Source organism: Vanessa cardui, chromosome Z (genome assembly GCF_905220365.1).
Source record: "Vanessa cardui chromosome Z, ilVanCard2.1, whole genome shotgun sequence".
Lineage (NCBI taxonomy): Eukaryota > Metazoa > Arthropoda > Insecta > Lepidoptera > Nymphalidae > Vanessa > Vanessa cardui.
Genome location: NC_061154.1, coordinates 7,103,462 through 7,124,825, shown reverse-complemented (window position 1 = coordinate 7,124,825; position 21,364 = coordinate 7,103,462). Strand labels below are relative to the sequence as shown.

Here is a 21,364-nt window from a genome sequence, read left to right as displayed (position 1 = left end):
TTAAATTTAACCCTCACTAGTATAATAAGTTACAAGTTCAGTATAGACGTAAGTGATTTTTTTACAGAACTACTTGCAAAATCGAATTTCGCTTGTACAGTCTTTTTTAATGCAGCATGACATTAAATATTGGTGCCTATATTCAGATTGATTACTACAAAACCGTCTTATTACACAAAATTTTAATAACTTAAAACTAACTTTCAATAATTCTTTGCTTTGTTTTAACAGTATGCGACAAAATACCATAAAAAAATATAATCATAACATTATACCTTAATCCAGCTTCAATACAATAAAATTTTTAGTGATACAATTTTTTCAGTGTTTTAATTGTTATAACATTATATGAATATAAAAAAAGATTAGGTACTAGTAACAAAATTTAATTTCAAATTCACATTTACTTTTTGATTTTCATCATTATAAAATATTTAAAAGTAGGTTCCTAGAAGTCCCTAGTAATAAAAACCAATACAATAAAAATCACTATCTAGGCATAGATATGTCTATATAAAAATAAATAGAGCAACGCAATAGCGACGAATAGAAAAAAAGCAATGGCTGAATAAACTTCCGTTAAATGTGGAAACAGTACCTTTCCTTTTAAATGGACAATTTTATATATGTTATTTTCACCAAAATATTGCAATAAAAAATCTTTTATAAATATTATTTTGTTTATTCGTATATAAAAAGTGCAAATAATGTTTTAAACTTAAAACATGTTAATGTAGGAAGTTTTTCAATTGTACATTTAGTAAACTGTTATGGCGTTTGTGTTCTGATACACAACGCATATAGTGTCTTGTCCGTAAATTTGAAAGAAATATCGGCGTTTATAATAATTACGAGTTCCCGAAAAGTTTTAAAATGGGTATTTATTCATTATAATAATAAATTAATACATCGGGAGTGTTCATATTTAAGGTTATGTTTCTGTATTATATAGATAGCTTAGGTGTGTTTCAGTGAATCGAAAGATCCAGTAGGCGTTTTTCTCCAGGCCAGTACCGATAAAAGTGATGTCTGAATGAATTTCTCACGCTTTTTAGACATTCAGTCATGGTGGGAAGTACCCAGCATTGCATACTTTTGTTCCTTATTCAGGACAGCTTTCAATCTTCTGGATTTTGACATCGAAGTAAGTATATGATTTTTTTTTTATTCAGTTAGTGTTTAATATAAAATACAAAGTGTGTTATGATGTATTTGTTTATTTAATAGGAATTAGAAGAGGCTCTTCTGACAGATGGCACAGAAGAATCGGGTAATTCTCTTTTGACCGAACTGATAGTGCGCCTCTTGAACGGTTGCTTAGGCAACAATGACATCTCTGCTTTCAATTATCAGGTATAAATTGTTTACTTATAATGAAATCTAACTTCTGCATTATCTTATCATCAAACTTGATTTTCAGATGTATTTGAGGCGTTTGTTTAGAAGAAAATGTCAAGAGCATGGAAGATACAATCCATTCAATACTGATATTGATTTTCAATTCTTGCCTCTTCGGACAAAAGTTGAAATATTGTATGCATTATGTGATTTTCGGTTAGATGCCGAAGATGTATTTGACCTGTTCAAGAACTTAGAAGCTGAAAGTCTACGTGTGGAGCCACTAGGGTGAGTTATTGCATATATTCATTAAAAATCTAGAATATAGTGATAGAAATATTTGTTTTAGGTCCTTTTACTAAACCTAAAACTATTTATAGTACATTGTTGGAAGTATTGATTTTATAGTTCTCATCAATGTTTGTACTTATTCCTCGCTGAAAATTAAAATAAAATTTTGGTTGAAACCACAATCCAGATTTAATTTTATTTATTTATTTATGTGTATATTAAAAGATATTTGATATCCAATCAGCATTGGATAATTAGATGTATGCAAATTGCAAAATATATAGAGTTGGACAGGTAACATTAAAACAACATGATCTTAAATAACATGACACATTTAAGTAATGGTTTTGTTTTATTATAGTCACTACTATTTAATTTAACTTACAATTGAATAGATTCTAAGTATGTTTTTTTGAGATATTGACTTATTTAAAAATATTTTTTTTTTAGATTAAAGTTTTTTTCCCTCAGTGTTTTTGATATGGACCATAGATGTATGGGGATCATACCAACATATCAATCAATATTCTAATGTTATCTAAAGAATTTTATAACTTAATGTTTTTAAAATAGAGACTTGACTCTGTGATGAGACCCTCAAATTTGAAACCGTCTACACACAAGGTATTCTACTATTAAATAACAATGTGTTGTTGTGTTCTGGCTTGTAGGGTGAAAGAGCCAGTGTCTTAAGAAGCTCAATAGACATAACAACTCAATCTCTCAGTTGCAGTGCATTATCTATACAAAGTATGCTGAATATCAACCATGTTAATTTTTTTGGATGAGAAAAGAAAACAAATTTGATAGTTACCTGATCAAATAGAAGAATTTCAGCATATGATAACTGTATTTAGGCATTTGATATATTTCAAGATTAATAATTAATTACTTTCATAGTTATAAATCATTTGTTTTTTTTTTACTTGCAGATGGGATGACAATGATTCTGCTTACTGGTACTTTTATGGCACAAGATTATATAGGGAAGACATAATAAAGAAACCGAGGACCAAAAATAGGAGAAGGAAAAGGGAGAGCAGAAAAAGAGGTTGGTTTTATGGAGATGATTGGCTTGACGACGAAGATACCGATCGTGTTTGGCAAGTGGTGTGTTTTACGGAGGAAGATTGGACCCACCTGACAGAGAAGTTCAATGATGCTACCAGCAAGGTTGAAAAGGAACTTCATAGATCTCTTTCACAAAATTTTCTGCCAGAAATACCAAGGCTATTTGAAGAAAAGGAACGCTTACAAAGGAAAAGGTGAGATATTATTTTAATTTTAAGAAAACAGACTGACAACAGACTGATGGTAATTAGTGACCACCACACAAAAGGTGTTGGTACTGTAGCAATTTTAGTTGGATGTTTGTCCCTTTTGCTTATAACTGCACTATCATTCTCACTTTATAATATTGAAACATTGCAATACAAATTATTGGGGAAAAGCACTTCTCTAAAAAAATTAGCAAGGCACCAGTATGCTTAAAAATAAAAGAACTATCACATTTGATTATTTAAAATTGATTATTTGACTACTTTGTTAAATTTGGCCTTATGTATTTAGTAAAATATATTTATTATAATATTGTGATTTGCCCTCAAGTTTCTATGCTTAAAAATAAGATACATAAACACAGATGTAGAAAAGTTTGAAAGGCTGACGTCTAGCATCATTTTACTATTTAAACTAAGCAAGTTTTGATTAAACTAATGATTAAAACTATAATTCAAAGTATAGAACATTTTTTACAAACTTTTTTACAATTGTAATTTTTGGCTGTGCGTATTTAATTTATTGCAAAGCAATTTTTTTATTTCGATTTGTTTCATTGTAATAGCTGTATCATTGCAAAAGTTGTATTCATTTTTAAAACATCTTCAAAGAGGCAAAGCTGTTGATAGAGATTTAATGAAAAGATTGCATTACAATTGAGGTACAGATCTCTTGTATCCAATTACATATACTATATTTTAAACTCAAATAGAAAACATTCTTGTAGAAAAATATATTGTGTTTTGAATAATACCAACAACTAGTTAAGTAGTAAAGTCTAATTTTCCAAAATATTATTAGGTATCTAGTTTTTTTTTTTATGGAATAGTTTGGCCGACGAGCATATGGGCCACCTGATGATAAGTGGTCAACATCACCCATAGACAACGATGCTGTAAGAAATAATAACTATTCCTTACATCGTCAATGCGCCACCAACCATGGGAACAAAGATGCTATGTCTCTTGTACCTGTAGTTACACTGGCTCACTCACTCTTCAAACCGGAACATAACAATACAAGTTAAATGTTTATTGAATATATAACATATAGAGTAGCGATCGTATTAACAGAAGAAGCTGTAGATTACCTTTAGCTAATATACTGTTTATTTATAAGAATATTATTATGCGAATTTTCGACACTGCGAAATCAAATTTATTTGTTAATTTTAATATTGTATTTAAAGCTTAAGATATATTAATTCTTAAAAATAAAACATTCTTGTTGACAAATAGTGGACTTGATTCATTTATTTTTTACAAGCATTTGCGAGTGAATTTTGAATTTTAATGTCTTGTCATATACGCGAATATATTCAAACAAATACAATAGACGTGATACAAATTACAAACAATACAAAATAGTAAACTAACTGTGAAGTGACTAAAATAAAAATATGTTTCAATAAGCTTTGTAAACAAAGCTGCTTTTGCAATTTATTGAATTATGTAGCTGATAAATTTAATAATAGTATTTTTGTTAAGCACTTAAAATACAGCGCTTTTTTTACTTTGCGCGTCGCGTTATATTACGAGTTAAAGCAAATTGTCGATGTATAATCCTATGTTCACTGCATTTGTTTATGTTGAAAAGGTATTTATTTAACTTTTGATGAACTATAGTAATTTTAAACCGTAAATTAAAGGTTACTAGAACTGGCACCGCGTCGTACATCAAGTCGTGTGCTGCAGAAGATAAAGCAGAAGGAAGAAGAAATAAAACAGAGTGCTTATGACTCTAAGGACGAAGACAGCAAGGAAACATCAACAGTCGCTCGAGAAAACCGAGCCAAACGACGCGAACAGCTAAGGTACTTATAACGTAAACTACATTTACAATTATTTCCTAAAAATCATATTTGAGACGTAAGTATGTAAACACATAAACTCCATCTTTCATAAAAAAGGAATGAGCAAACTCCCCTAATTTACTTCACTACACGTCTTCGACTATTCCGCGCCAAAAAAGTCTTCAACTCTGTGTGTGTGTGTAGACTGGAGGAGGAACTGGAGGTCAATTCGACTAATTTATATCAGTATATGGAATACTATTCTGATTCGGCTTTGAAAAAAACGCACACATATGTGTATTACGATAAAATTGCGAAAACGTGACAATTTGTTAGTAGAATTATCCAGGAGTAAATTAAAACACAAAGCTGAGATGACCCAGTGGTTAGAACGCGTGCATCTCAACCGTTGATTGCGGGTTCAAACCCCGGCAAGCACCACTACATATATGTGCTTAATTTGTGTTTATAATTCATCTCGTGCTCGGCGGTGAAGGAAAACATTGTGAGGAAACCTGCATGTGTCTAATTTCATCGAAATACTGCCACATGTGCATTCCACCAACCCGCATTAGAACAGCGTGGTGAAATATGTTCCTAACCCTGTCTTAATGGAAGAGGACGCCTTATCTCAGCAGTAGGATATGTACAGGCTTACTTTACTACTACTTTAAATTAAAAATAAGTTATTAAAAAAATAAAATTATTATCAAACAGCATATTTTAATATTTTAAAAGCATTTGTAGACTTGTTTTGAAACAATACAGACATTTTTACTAAGCGAAACATTGATGAACTTTAAAAATAAATTAATTAAAGGGCATATTTGCAAGTTTGTACAAGACTTATAGAAAATCTCTTCCCGATTTTTCGTGAATATTGGCAGATAATTGTAGAAAATTTTCTACTCAACTTTATCTGTTAGAGTTTATTTAGTCAATTATCAAATCATCTTTTCCTTTAAGGTCAAGAAAATCTTTAAATAGATAACAATAACGATATGCAATCAGACGTTCGCATCGCTTCGAATTGTAGGTGCATTGTTAAACTATTAAGTCGTTGGAGCTCGGTCTAAGATTAAAACGTCAATACGCTTATTTTTGCTCGAAAATTGAAGTACATTTTTACTTTAAAAAATTTTGCAACTCGTAGCAGCGGTGTTTCTAATACTTAAGCGGATATTATGCAAAGTTTTTATTCCTTAACTTGGTTTGACAGGTATTCTATGTATTAAGAAATACAATTTCAAGAACGGGGTTTTATTATGAATATAATTAGTTTAAAAACACAAGTTTCAGACGCTTGCTACATTTTCTATTCACGAGAGACAACATCTACTATTATGCACGTGTTAAGATAGCTCAAACATATTTTTTTCATAAATCAGTCGCAATTGCCCCGTTGAGGCGAAAGGACTACGGAAATAATTGTGATTTGCGTTTTTTTTAATAATATTTTATTAATTTTGAAAAAGTACTACAATCTATTTTTTGGAATAATTTGTGAAACATCGGCAATAAGAAAAGTTTTGAAATACAATATTTGTTGTAGTAAATGCATAGAGATTAGATCGCGTACCGCGGATGAGACGCGTGGGTGATGTCTTAATTCGGGCTTTATTGATAATATTATTATTATTATATAATTATTAATACCATTGTACCAACAATTATTTAATTACTTCTGACAATGTTCTTCTACAAATAATGTATTTTAAAATTTTTAGATTCTATTTAACGAAAATATTTAGTTACATATACAGCTGCAGATGATAACCTATTTTATAAAAATAGTTTCTTAATTACCTTTGAGAAAGACTATTCAAATCGTGAAACAAGTTGGGAGTCAATTAACGAAAGCAATTTCACTGCTTTATATGTATTTCTATCAATAATAATCGTTTATTTTGACGTTGAAAAATGTAATCCTACTCTATTAAACTTTTCCCCCCGGATACTGTTCTGTGGTAGTAAACGTCATGGAACAAAATAATTTATAAAATAGTGGCGTGCACAATTCGGTATCTATTTAAAGTAATAGTAATTATTATTACGTACTTATGTCGGTTTGTACTTTTAAAAATGAGGTGTTTCAGTTTTATATAGAGCTATAACAATGTACACTGTACTCGAAAGTAGTGAAAAAATAAATAACAAGTTTTATTTTGATAAATTGAGTGTTGTTGCGTAGAGTGTGTTTTTAATATTTTTAGTAGCGTCAACATTGAAAAAAATACAAACCGTAAAGAATTATATTAAATGGTAAGTACAATTATCATTTTAGTGTATATTTTTAGTTTGACTGTTAAAGGTAATAATATAAAACACGTAACTGGATATGCAAGAGACAATAATCATCGAAGGAAATTTTATTAAATCAATTCTTATATTTCGTTGCAGGTCATATTTTCAAATGTGCATGGACAGTTCTAGTTGCGGGAAGGAGTTGGCAAACGATATTGATGGCAGGGATGTTTGTGAGAAGATATTGACGTGTTGACTTGAAATTAAACCAAGCTTATTGCCTCCACTCACTACACCATTTTCATGTGATTCAACACTAAGATCCAAGCAATAGAGAAACATAATAATTCATATGAGAACAAAGTTCAGGAATTATTATTCACCTGGGCTAGGATGGCCAAAAGTGTAACGGGATACAATTTTGTTGAAAACTAAAACTAGATTTAACCAGTTACAAAAATCAAGATACCTTAAATTACCAACTTGTATAATGAAACAAATATGTCTACAACAAACGAACAGTATGAGAGATAAACTGTGGCGGCGGGAAGACGTTTTTTCTTGCTATTATAATAAATAAAAATTAAATACACGATAAGGCGAATCTATAGTAAAGAGTTTAGACGCCCGCCTAATTTAAAATCAAGTAATCCAGGGCTTTCTATGAGTCGTCGAGCTAATACAAGAATATAGAGAATTATGGAGTGGATGAAAGACAAAAATAAAACACTTCCTGAGATAATTTCGACATTCAGGTATCGCGATGCATAATTTGTATATAATCAACGGCATTTTGCACGATGTAAATCGTCTTAAAGGAACAGTTAATGTGTCGGATAGTAATTGTGTTTCGTTTGCCAAAAGACCCTTGTAAGTTGTTACAGAAAACGCAGAACACCTCTTCCTGCAAGTGAGTAATAGGAAAAGCCGTGTTGAAAATCACACGAATAACACATTCGCCACATGTAATGTTCATCTGTATATGATATTTCAGAACGTATATATTTCGTTAAATACCGTAATATTTTACGTAACGGCTTACACCTGTCATACTCTCATATCTGCATACGATGTTTCTTGAAAGCCTGAGATTGATCACCAACAAATAATGCAAGGCGTTGCGGATTATTTTGAATGAACGAAGGCAGGGTCGCGTCGAACATCTCTGGGATCTCAAATTCCAATCTCGCTTAAGAACGAGGGAAAGACGGTTGATTACGTTTAAGTTACGCGGGACATATGATCGTAAAATAAATAACTTTGATTTGTAAAAGTCGTTTCAAGTCTAACATGGTACACAATTAAATAAAGTGTGAAAACTGTCCTCTTTATCTACATATTGTGTCCTGCTTACCATAACAAATGGCGCAGAGCTGTGGACGCTCAAGCATGTGTCTGTGAATAAAGACAGAGCTATGTAGGGATCCATAATTGGAATCAAATTACAAGACCATGTTCACAAAGCGTAATCCAGCGAAGAACCTTGTCCAAGACGTCGGATACGTGCTTATGAGAAGGGAAGTTGGCCACTTTATTAGAAGAAAGGGCATCTGGTGGAATAGTTGTTAAAATGACGGCATATATAAGAGAAGCGGGTCGTTTGATGTCCAGTCACATGATGGGCTAGCTGGTTTGGACTGGATTTAAGTAGACGACCTGATTGAGCTGCGGGGAAGCAAGGCCTACATGCAGTAGTAGGATGAAGAACGCTTTGGATCATAATGATCATAGCAGCAATGATTTAGCAGCGCGAAATACCAAAATTGAATAACAAACAATCAAGTCAAGAATTTGAATTAAGGAGCTCGTTCTGTCTCTAAGCGATCAGTATCCCTTAGATGTATAAGCTATTCTTTAAGTTCATACTTGTTATTAATATATTAGATGGAATATTAATTAAGGATTTTTTTGTATGTACCTACTCCTTATGCCTTTCCTAGTTTAGATCTAAATATTAAACCAATTTAACGTAGATATAAATGAACAAAATAATTTTACTATCTTTAAATATAAGTTTTTAATAGTATTTAAGTTTTAATATTACTTAAGAGTGTAATACTTTGTATTTAATTTAACAGTGCTGTAAATGCCTGTAGTGGTGTAGCACACTGCACTGGTCCGTGTACTTTTATTATATATGTGTTATTGTGAATATGCCGATGGTGTTTCAAATAAATAAATAAATAAATAAATATATATTTATGTGTATATAAGAGCCAATGAAAATGCCTTTAAAAATAGCAATAATTTTTTCGGGTAAGGGCTAAGAAAACATTTTCGTGTAGTTTTCGTAAATAAGAGTATTATTAGTTACATTTGTAAGTTATTTCCAGTGGTTTGTTAATTCGATACAAATCGCTACAAAATGTCAACGCTATCGAATAATTCAAAAGAAATAAGATATCGCATAAAGCTGCAGCAGAGTTAAAAACATCGAACGAAAATGTTGCTTTATAGGTATATAATTGAGTGTATTTTAATCTGCGGAAAGAAATATTAAAAGTTTAATTCTTTTTGAGCTGCAGATTTATGTGGCTTAATTAACAGTTGATTGCTCGTTCAATTCTTCGAATTCAAAACGCTTTACTAATTAGCAAAATTAAGATTTTGAGCGTTTCTCTCTTATGACAAAATTTTTAATGAACTATTCTTATCTTATCTTTAAGAAACATGAGGATGTATTAGTTGTTAGTTATATATTTTAAGTAAAATGACAACAATTAAATTTAAGTAAACAATAGACGTCTGAAATAGTAGTCATTTGATTACTGTTATTTAATATTTGTCGACTTTGTTGAGCCACATTCATAATTTAATAATTTATATTTTAATGTTATGAAAAAAAAACCGTGTACTTTTATGTATGCGCGTGAGAGCTTCTATTTCTGCGACGTACATAAAGATTATATTTAATTTAACACAAATAATAGCAATCTATCTTTATCATCACAACATAGTATAAAACTAAGTATGTATGTTTAAAATTACGCAATGGATTTTGACGCGGTATTTTTAATAGATAGAGTGAATCCGAGACGAAGGTTTTTGTGTATAATACATGGACAATATAGTAAAGAAATACTGATAATTTTTGATATTTCTAATGTGATGTCGTAAATAAATAAATTCTATAGAATATTTAGTATCAGTATTGTACCCGTGCGATGGCGGGTCGCTAGTTATAATAATAATTAATCATTATAATAAGATAACGTTTGAAATTGCCTATTTCGACCTACTTGATAGTTATTGGCTGTGCCACGGGCAAATTTTATCATGAATAGGTCAACATTTAATATAAGGTAAAATAACAAATGAATGTTGTTGTTGTGATGTTAAGTAAAACCGCCGCGCCGACGTTCATTTCGCGCCATAAGATCTAACAAGTTGATTAGTGATACTCCATGGACGGTTAACGTATGTGTCTGATTCATCGTCAAGATCTTATGATCGTAACGGATAAGAAATGTAATTATGAAATCCAACACCAAACTTGTAACTTCCACTATGAGACTTCCTAAAGGTCTCGTGAAAACGTAAACTCTTAAAACTAACTAAAGATCATAAAACTGTATATAAGTTTTCAAGTTTGTTATACAGTCAACTATATATACATATGTATATCTAGTTGACTTTACTTACATTTGTTTATTAACTAGTAAATCAACAATTGAAATCGATTTTGACTTATCACTATTAGTGTAATGTCATAATGTATTTGAATTTAATCAATAAATCATAAACAAATGATCATATATGACTGTAAATACATGACTTGTCATATGACTATGTCTTTAGAAGTTTTAATTGAATCTTCAATACACATTTAGTATTTCAACAGCAAGAAATAGTTTAAATATTAATTTTTAGGAGGTGCGAAATTTATAAAATAATTTAATTATTATAAATATCTTTTAAAAAGTGAAATATTACTTTATTAAAGTTTTATTATTTCATTTCTAACATATTCCTAAAAAATAAAATTTTGAAATTCAAAACAATAATTATGTCAGGAAAAAAAGTTAACATTTTTTTCATATTTTTAGGTCAAAATCCGAATCGTCAGATTCATCGGACAGTTCGTCTAGTGACCAGGAAGAAATGCCTCAAAAAGTTACTCGACCATCGAGGTCAAGAGATAAGAAATCAAAAAACTCACCTGCTACCAATAAAGGGGAGCCACCTCCAGAACCAGTGGTTAAAACCGGAAGAAAAACTAACAATTCGCTAGCAGCTGCCACTGGCCAGATAGTTATACCAGAAAATGACGAGCCAGTCAATAGCACTCGGCGAAAGCTCAAGACGTCACAAATGTAAGTTGCGCCTTTATTATTGAAAACGACACATTTCTTCTTTACCTAAAAATGCCATTACTTTCACATTACAGTAGTGCCAATTTTAAATGATGTCTTAGCAAGCCCAATACTGATTTTATAGCTGAAATTTCTAAAGAATTAAAGCATCCGTCAACGATTAAATTATTGTACAATGCTGAGAACTAGTTAAGAGTGTTCTTCAGCTGTCTTAAATCCTCAGAATTTTAATTAGATCTATAAAATTCCACATATACATTAAAGCCTTAAAAGCCCTTTTCCAAATATCAAAAATTAATATAAAAACAAATTAGTTACATCAATGTCGGCTATTACCGTAATGAATGAGTTCAACTATTATATGAAATTATTAGCGACACGTACCATCATTAGTTGCTAGTTCTGAATCTGATCTTTAGTTCCGGACATTTTTCTGATCTTCTAATCAAACAATTTGCAGTGTTTAGGTATCAGTGAGAAATTGTGAGAAATTAAACTTTTGTACCGTAAAATTTGTTTAACTAACTCATAAATTATTTGGTTCACAATCTTTTTAAAATAACTCGTAAAAACGACTAATACTCTTTGAGTAACAATTGTTGCCTTATTAAAGAACTCAAATGCGAATACGGCAGTCATTTCAATCTAAATAAATTGCGCTGATTGTTATACTTTTTTTCCGTTAAATTTAAACGTATGTTCAAATTATTTCGAACATTTCATATTTACCAAAAAAAATATTTCTAGTTTCAGTCAAACTGAAGAGGATGTGCAAACTGATATGTACAAGGTGCTCGAACAATTATCAGCGCATGAAGATGCCTGGCCTTTTATGGACCCCGTTGAAGAGGAGTATGCTCCTAATTATTACGCTGTTATCCGGCGGCCGATGGATCTCCGCAAAATGGAGGAACGTCTAGATAGCGGATATTATTCCGATTTTTCTATGTTTAAGGCAGACTTTAAACTTATAGTTAACAATTGCCGATTGTACAATGGGCAGGATAATGGTAAGTGTTAATTCACATAAGAATAATAAAATATTTAATATATGCAGACGTTTGAGATGCAATATTATATTTTTCAGAGTATACGACTATGGTAGATAACTTGCAAGCGGCTTTTGATCGTCTGACGGAAAAATACATTCATCGGCTTTCTTCCTCTGATGAAGAAATAGCAGTTGAATACCAACTGCCGACTCCATCAAGAAAGCATAAATTAAAAACGAGTGAAACATCACCTATTCGCCAAAAACGAAAGAAACAAAAATCGCAATCTGAAGCTGGTAGATATTTTTGATATTATGTAGATTTTTTTTCTATAGTACCCATGTTACCATTCTAAATTTACTTGAAACTTTCTTAGAGAACTGTCTATCTATTCATTAATGGGATGTATAATATGCATATGTGTATAAATATATAATGCAATAACTATACATCTTGCGTATATATTCAAGATATACGCAAGAATATTTTTTTGCCATAGAAACTAACTATGAAAAAAAAATCGAATGACTATAATGTTTATTATATATAATTGTAATTTTCCAGTTACAGACGAACCTACATCAAGTACGTCAGAAATCAAACAAGATGAAGAGCAAGTGACAACAAAAGAAGCAGAAGAAGAAGAATGTGAAGAACCTGAAAATAGTGAAAATAGTGTTGAAGTAAACAAGGAATCTCACAAAAACAAACATGACAAAGGGAAGAAAAAACGTAAAGGTCACCGCCATGGGAAACATTCCAAGAATCACAAAAAGAATTCTTCCAAGAGACACAGTAAAAAACAAAAGCACGGAAAAAGCAAAGACAAAGAAGGCAAAAAATCGAAGCGGTCAAAAAAGAAAAATAAACACCATGATACTGAACCACCGGAAGAAATAAAAAGAAGTGTGTCCCAAGAGTCTTTAGAAAGTTCAAATAGAAGTAGAAGTGCGAGTCCTCTGCCGTCCATACACACTCCATCGCCGTCTCCCACGGAACTCGATAAACCAGAGCCGAGCGATCAACTTACCGATCCAGACTTTCTTAAAGATAAATATGATAAAATTAAGGAAAGAAGAAGACATGCTGCAAAAGATGCTTGGGAATCGCTTTTTGACTATAAGCAAAAAGTTGATAAGCAAAAACAAACATTAAACCTACCAGAGAAAGAGAAAAATCAGAAATTACGAGAAACAATCGAAAAGTTAAAAGCCAAAAACGAAAAATACAAAGATTCTTCGCTTTTCAATAGTCTTTTTGCTCCGGGAGGATCAAATAGTGCCAAGTATAAGGAGAGTAAAAGTACAAATATAGAAGACGAAGATGAGTTTTCCGATGATTCCATTGACAGTGTCAAAGATAAGCCTAATAGTAAAAAAGTGAAAAAGAGTTCAGCCAAGAACGCTTCAGCCTCCGAGGCTTTAGAGCAAGCTGTAAAGGATATAAGCAAATGGCTTGACGACGCTCCTAAAGGTTCCGCAGTTAGTTCACCTTGTGATAGTCCTGCCCAAACTATTTCGACAGAAGAACAAGATAACAGTCGAATGGACGACGAATCTTCACAGGGAGAGAAGCCAATTCTATTTCGGAAAGAACTATCTCGAAAACGACCGTCATCTCGTGAACCAAAAATTTTAAGGCGAAGAGAAATTCAAAGAACTATTGATAGATTACAACCAGGTAAAAGCAAGGGAAATTTACTTACTAATATGTTGTGTAATAAAAATGGTGATAGATCAGAAGACGCCATTCCCCTTGGTCCTCTTAGTAGAGCTCGTGATGTCACCAAATTAGACGAATGTAGTCCCAAGCTCAGCTTAGGTTCCGTTTTACCATGCGTTCAATTTTCTCTTGGATATGACAATAACTTTAAAAATGGGGAAATTAAAAGTGACAAGGTAAAAGATATTAAAAAAGTAAAAGAAAATACTAAAGATGTTAAAAAAATTGAAACAATCACTCATTACAAAACGGAAGAAAAAGTTGTTACTAAAAAAGACGCAGAAGTAGAAACAGATGATTTACCACTAATGAAACCAAGTCAAGAAAAAGCTACTCCTAATCTAAGTGCTTGGTTTAAGGCTTTTGGAGCTCCAAAAGCTACCACTACTTCTAGTAACACCAAAAAGAAGACAGAAGAAACAGAAAACGAGGAAAAAGTGTCGGAGATTTCCAATAATGATGTAAAATCGACGAGTCCTAAGAATACAACCGCTAAATACGACTCTCCTAATTTAGATCTTAATTCTCCTACTCTTGATGGGGGCGATAGCCCACACCCAAGTGTAACTGCGACACCAAGACAGCGAAGAACCAGCACAGGCAGCTCAATTTCAGAAAGATCTTCGTTTAGTCAAGATTTAGATTCTCCTAGACATCAAATGTCCCACACTTCACCCTTATTACGTTCACCAGCATCGCCTAGAACAGATGATTTTCAAAAGATTACATACCCCATTATAAATGGTACAGTTCGTGCAGGGTTCTACCAAGACACTACTTCTGTTAAAAGTAGTCCTGAGAAAAGTTGCAGCCCAAGGGATGCACCTCAGTCTCCTTATTCACCATACTCCCAACATGTCTACGCTTCAAACAGTGCTGCGGGCTCTTCTACGCCTAATTACTTTATTGATCACAACAAAAGCCCTTTACCAACATATGGCCAAAATGCTCCACCTTATTATGATACGTCTAAAGCACCTCAAGTCAGCAAACCTGCAAGAGTACATGACGATTACACGGCTCTAGGTCCTGATACTTTTCAACCAGCTAATTATAACGGTCCATTTTCACCAACAGCGCCGCCCTATCCTCCCACACAGACTACTTACTCGCAACCTCAAGTATCTCCACAACCCTGTGTTACAACTACACAAACATCAAGCCCCGTACAGGTATTACCTGACCCCAAAACAGCCTTATTCCCGGTCAAAAAGCGAACATACAGTGAACCTGAAATTTCATCTTCAAGGAAGCCATCTGAAGAAAAAGACGAGATAGTCTCTGCACCGGCAAAAATTGATTACCCAAAAACTACAACTGCATCTAATTCACTTGTGTTACAAAGTACTCCACCTACTTCAGTAGATGATATAGCTTTAGCTTTAAGTGAAAAATCTGAGGCATTAAAATTGAATACATTACGTGATAAAAATAGCACCCTTGATTACTCGGAGAGACGTACTGCAGAACCAAAAGAAAGCGGGTCTTACGAAAGCAATGAATTAGTACGTGACTACAAAAAGGAACCTATTCATATTGATCTTACGAAATCAGATTCCATCAAAAAAGATAATATAGATATGATAAATATGGGTTATATGAATATTGAGGATAGAAAAGCCAATGGAGATTTACATGGAGGTGAATTTTCTGAAAGGAGCCGGGAACCAAAGCCAAATGTAGTTCCACAACAACAAAAAGGATATGAAATTGAAGCTATTGCTATTAACCTTGGTATTAACAATCACCAATTACCCAAACCATTATCTAAGCCAACTGTCACTTGTAACTTAACACCAGCTCACACACATGAAAGACCTCACACTGATATTAGTTTGAACCAAACCATACCACTTGCACATCACAATCAATATGATAGCTTGCCTCCTAACCAGCATATAAGTAATTTCTCATTAAATGACATTGAGTTAGCAAATAAAAAACTTTATTCCTGTAATACCGCCACATCCGCAACCGCAATTGACTATGGTAATTGGAAGGTAAACCAAATGCGGAAACCGGAAATACAACCATCAGATTATTCCGCCAATGGATATACACCTAATAGCGAAGAAAAATTAAAAGCAACCGATACATCGAATTCTACTGCTATAAACTATAATAAAAATGTACAACATCAACAGTTTAATAACTACAATACGGTACCTAGAGCGAGCATTACACGAAGTCAAGATATTCAACCAAATCACTCAGCTGAATTAAGGATACCTAATCCACGTGGCCTACTTAAGTGTGACCCTATAAGTGTAAATACGACAATAAGCGAGAGTGATCCACTTCCTAAAAATTTGGAAATGGTTGGTAAACCCCAAAAATCAGAAAAACTCATTCAAAATCACACATTGGTATCATCTTTGCCGTATAAAACACCCTATAGTACACATTCCGCTCTTCCAATTGAAACCTTACGAAATTTACCAAATATTCCTCAAATGCTAGAGCGATATTCAAATGATGAAAGGTATTTGTCTAGCTTTGCAAACAGTACTACATCACTTTATCATGACAAAACTTTCCAAATGGCACAAATGTTTAACAAAAATATTAATCCTGAAGCACACCCAGTTAGCACTTCTACCAGTATATATTCTCAACCATCAATTGCTGCAATGAGCAAAGATAATAATCTTTATAAAAGTCCTGTCAGTATTGCGAGCACTCAAATGGATGTAAAAAAAAATAAACGAAAAAGAACATCGGATGCAAAACAATCTTCGACATCAATTGGACAACCATACCATACATCTACTTGCAGCAGCGATGTTTTGTCATCGGTCAAAACAAATATGATACCAGGAAATCCGTTTAACTTCGGAACTACTCCTAACATAGCGCTTGGTGGAATGTACGGCGACAACGGTGGTTTCACAATCGAGGACTTCCGAAATAGTACGAATCAAATAATGGCCGCTAACTATATGGCTGCAGCAGTTGCTCATCAACAAAGGAGCAATGAAGCAAATGCAGAAAAACTAGCAAAACCAGCACATCAGAATTCAAACCACAGTGCAAGCCCATTTCCTTTCATAGGACACTCACAGGTTCGTGCTGGTTATCCATTTGTTGCAGCGGAGCAGTCTTCACCATTATATCAACAGTACTTACAGCGCTACCAGGAAGAATTACAGCGACAGACAGGAGCTCAAATAATGGGCCTTTACCCATCAGCCTATTCAACACCACTTGGTGTTCGACAACCATATGATGCCATAAATCGACCTTCATGGCTTTAATATTATCTACCTCCTCATTATGATGTGAGGAACCAATTTTACAGTCCTTATGGATATGACAATTATTATTAAAATAATTTATGTTGTTTGTAGAATTATAGCATCCTCGTGGAATATTTATCAATTATCATATTAATCAATGTTGTGCAAAATTCATGACAAGTTTAATGTTATTATATTCCATGAGAAAAGTATTCATCTTGTCAAATCTTCTACGATAATGTTTCATAACCTGTCGTGACAAAACACTAATTTGTGTTGATACTAATTATCTTTGTTACTTGTTAGTAAAAAAGTATCTTTCTTTCAATGTGTCTATTTAAAAATAAATCATATAATTGTCAAGGCAACTACTTATGTTGCATTTAAATGTTTACAGTAAATATAGGACACTTATTTCTCTCTGTATATTTTTAACATAAGATAGTAAAAGTATATTTGTATTAATTTTATTTGTTCTTAAATATCAATCAGTAGAGCAGGCCTTGCAATAACATTAATTATTTAATTATTATTTAATTTTGATAAAGTACATTTTATGTCACTTCAAAGTTATATAGCTTTATTTTATTGAACATACTGCTTATTATTATTACAAGGTCATAAGAAATTGTATTGTTATTCTATAATTTTAAATTTTATGTTAGAATTTCTTAAATGACATTGTTGTGTAAATAATTTGAGATTTTGTTTTAATTAAGTTTTTATTAGCATTAACTAAGTATTTCTGCTGAATAAAAAAAGTCTTAGATGTTTAGATGTATGTTTAATGAAATTAGGATTATATGAAATATTATTCTAAGAAATATTGAAAACAATTCTTCATGTGTAAAAATGGAAATAAAAATTTTCAAAATATTTTTTACTTTTATTTACATGTACAAACATTTATGTGAACAATAATTTTGGGCTTAACTTTAAATACTATTCTTTAAAATGGAAACTCAAGTTCTTGTAAAAACATACAGTATCACAGAAAAGATGGACCAAAAAATACTTAAAAAATATCTCATTGATCTAATACATATATAAAGTTGTCCAACCTATTGAATATAATAACAAGTTAGTCTATCTTATTTTAGAAATACTTTCAAAAAATGTACTTGAATACTTCTCCCAATGATATTCTAATAAACAGATATGTTATATCCATACTAAACAACAGAAAAAAGTGTGCGAAAAAATTTCGTTAAAAGTAAATAAGATAGCTTGATAAAAACAATAAGTAAAAGGGATAACTAGATGTTTTAATTACGCAAAACGTATTACTACGTAATTATGATGTATTATAACATATTACTACGTCAAACAACTAAAGGCAAACGTCACAATTAGAACGTTTTCTAGTCTTCACTTTTTGCGCGTTAATAACATATCTGTTTATTTCAACATCATTGACTTCTCCCTTTTAAAAAAATGCATAAGGCAATAAAACTCGAGTTGATGAACGTAAGGAAGACTTCAATAGCGTAATTTTTTTGTATTAAATTAGTATTTCCAAAAAATTAAGATGTATGTAACCGAGGTGATATATTTCTAATCTTTTAGCTTACAAAGGGGTCTATGTGTAATATTTTGTTACTATAAGGTGCTTTCGTATTATTTTTCTATAAGGTTAGGGCTAGGGGTTTGATAGGGGTTACGGATTTAATATCTTATATCACCAATGACATTTGGTTGTTTCACGTTTGACTTTGACACTTGCAAGCAACATTTTTACTTAAATAAATGTTATATGTTTAATAATCAAAATCAGAATAAATTTACGTACACCTTAAAATTTAGATTTATGTCAATTAAAAAATCTCAGGTTCGGAATGAACAGTTATAGTTATCTAGTCTACAAATACAAATAATAATTGTATTATTATTTGCACCATAATCACAATGAAAAAAGTGATTGTTAAATATATATTTCGATACTATTTAAAAAAAACAATGGGGACACGTTTGTATTATAAATTATTCGCTTACTTTTCAAATTATAAACAAATGTTGCTTCTATAAATTTATACAGATGTATTAAGTAAAATCTTTGTAAAATCAATAATATACTAATTTTATTTTTATTTGACTAATTAATTGATAACTGTCCTGATTTAATCAATTTTGACTATTTTGATTTTAACGCTTATATCTAATAATAATAATCATAAAAGCTGGCAGCACTAAAAATATTATATTCAAAAAGTCGATTTTAAGTACTGAAATAAAGATATACAACGAAGCGCGGAATTTGGAAGAAATTATTAAATTATAATATTTATTTATACTAATTTTATTACCCTTAATTTTTTCTGTTTGTAAAATTCTACCATTACATTAATTTTTTGAGATCTGTCTTGAAAATTTATTGATTATTGGTATCTTCCATAAAATTAAATAAACAAATATTTCATCAAGGATACTTGCCTAAGCCGTGAGGAGGCTTATTTTAAATCTATTTGAGACTTGTTTTAAATAAATTTGTAAGTATTATTTTCCTAGTGTAAACCCAAACAGTACAATAAAATATTTATGTATAAAAAAAAACAAAATATTCAAAATCAAATAAAATTTATATATATAAAAAAATAGTTTTGAAGATCTAAACATTTATTATGAATGTTATTTTAAATATGTACATTAACTTCATAAGATTTTTATAATATAATCTTAATTAAATTTAAATAGGACTTAAAGCAATAATATCTAAAAAATATTTCTGCATAAAAGTTATCTTTCTATTTAGGACTGAAGATAACTGGAAGTTATAATTATAAACATAATGGAGCAAGTGGCTTAATAAGCCATTCAATACATCATTATGGGTGATAATGTTTCTAACACACCATCCATACAATGGCGTGCCAAGGTGTTTTGGATAGGGTAAGTATAAGAAACAAATTTCTAATTATCTCTATAAGATTTTGGATACTAATAACCTTCTATGATGCCTGTCTCCAAGATGATTCTGCTTGTATACAGTATGGTACAATATACAATACATATAATAATCAGATATATATGCTGCAGATATTGCCTATTATCTACAGCATATTAAATGACACTGCGAGAAATATATTTAGTACTTTCATCTATCTGAAAGACACCATCCTTAGTAATATTTAATAGAGTGGAGTCCAGGTGTAGGGATGACTCGCTTCATGCAAATCATTTGGATAGATTTAAGGTATAAATAAAAATCAGGACTATTTTGCTTTTGACCCTATAACTTTTTTATAATATTTGAAATTTGTATATATTTAATTAGATTTAAATATTACTTTTATTCAATAACCTTCTAATTAATTATAAAAATTGTTAACAGTTTTTAAGTATCTACAAAGGGGTAAACAATTTAATTGAAATATCATTAGCATAATGCAAAATATTTATTTTGAGGTGACATAAGAATTTAACATTACTAAAATTAATATTACAATTACAATTTAGTAAGTTTGTGAGTATGTCTAAACATTTGTTTCAAATATTTTAAAGTATAAATAAAGCGAAGATTATTCTATTAATTAATATTGATAATAACTAATACAGTAGCTTAAAAGGAAAAAAAAATGTTATATAGCTGAATGTTAAGTGGACTTCATTTCATTTTGTTCCTTTCGTTGTTGTACCATTTCTCTGATGTTGTCTTCGCTTTCTCTGAGATTTTTCTCTAAATACTGTTTATTATTCTCTAAATCGGAAGTACGAGTCGATAAAAGAGATATTCTGTTCTTTAGATTACCTTTAATCTCATCTAAATCTGTTAAAAGAAACATTCTTCCCACTGATTCGTAGGTTTTAGTTCCAGGTGGTAAGGTACTGATTTCACGCTGAGTGATATCTGCATGTTGCAAAACTCGTTTCAATACTCCGATTTGACTGTCTATTACTTGTATTTTTTTACTTGTCTCGACCATTTTGACCTGCAACTCCACGAACGCTTTTTTTAATTCCAGATCCACAGGCTTAGACATTACTTAAACTTTCAAGGATCGTAGCAAATCTGAACTGAGTGTTGGGCGTAAGGTTATGTATAATTTTGTAATTTTTTTTTGACAATTCACAAGTTGATGTAATATTTCATTTGGTTTATCTGTCCTCTCCTATTCATTTTCCACCCTACAATGTTACCAGTATAATATAAAAAAGCAAGTA

At 31.3% G+C, this 21,364-nt stretch overlaps 2 protein-coding genes across 5 annotated transcripts; one reads left to right on the top strand and one right to left on the bottom strand.

The window, feature by feature from the left end:
* Positions 1-697: 697 nt before the first annotated feature.
* On the top strand, positions 698-17,839 carry LOC124543377. Of its 4 annotated transcripts, none has more exons than XM_047121581.1 (10): positions 698-877; positions 973-1,144; positions 1,228-1,353; positions 1,421-1,626; positions 2,562-2,894; positions 4,556-4,720; positions 10,990-11,256; positions 12,004-12,266; positions 12,344-12,544; positions 12,813-17,839. In XM_047121581.1, the coding sequence occupies exons 2-10, from the start codon at positions 1,034-1,036 to the stop codon at positions 17,222-17,224; spliced, it is 6,084 nt and encodes a 2,027-aa protein (XP_046977537.1). In that variant the 5' UTR covers positions 698-877; positions 973-1,033; the 3' UTR covers positions 17,225-17,839. The 4 variants fall into 4 exon arrangements, with proteins under 4 accessions (XP_046977537.1, XP_046977535.1, XP_046977536.1 ...); XM_047121579.1 differs by having other exon boundaries at positions 957-1,144; XM_047121580.1 differs by having other exon boundaries at positions 953-1,144.
* A 2,744-nt stretch (positions 17,840-20,583) lies between these two features.
* Positions 20,584-21,324, bottom strand: LOC124543026 (prefoldin subunit 1). The gene has a single exon (XM_047121037.1). It carries the CDS (start codon positions 21,181-21,183, stop codon positions 20,797-20,799), a length of 387 nt encoding a protein of 128 aa, XP_046976993.1. The 5' UTR covers positions 21,184-21,324; the 3' UTR covers positions 20,584-20,796.
* Positions 21,325-21,364: the final 40 nt, after the last annotated feature.

Coding starts and splice junctions, on each gene's coding strand:
- LOC124543377 (XM_047121581.1), top strand. CDS start 1,034: ATGAATTTCTCACGCTTTTTAGACATTCAGTCATGGTGGGAAGTACCC. Junction 1,354..1,420: donor TCTCTGCTTTCAATTATCAG/GTATAAATTGTT, acceptor CTTGATTTTCAG/ATGTATTTGAGGCGTTTGTT. Junction 12,545..12,812: donor AAAATCGCAATCTGAAGCTG/GTAGATATTTTT, acceptor GTAATTTTCCAG/TTACAGACGAACCTACATCA.
- LOC124543026 (XM_047121037.1), bottom strand. CDS start 21,183: ATGTCTAAGCCTGTGGATCTGGAATTAAAAAAAGCGTTCGTGGAGTTG.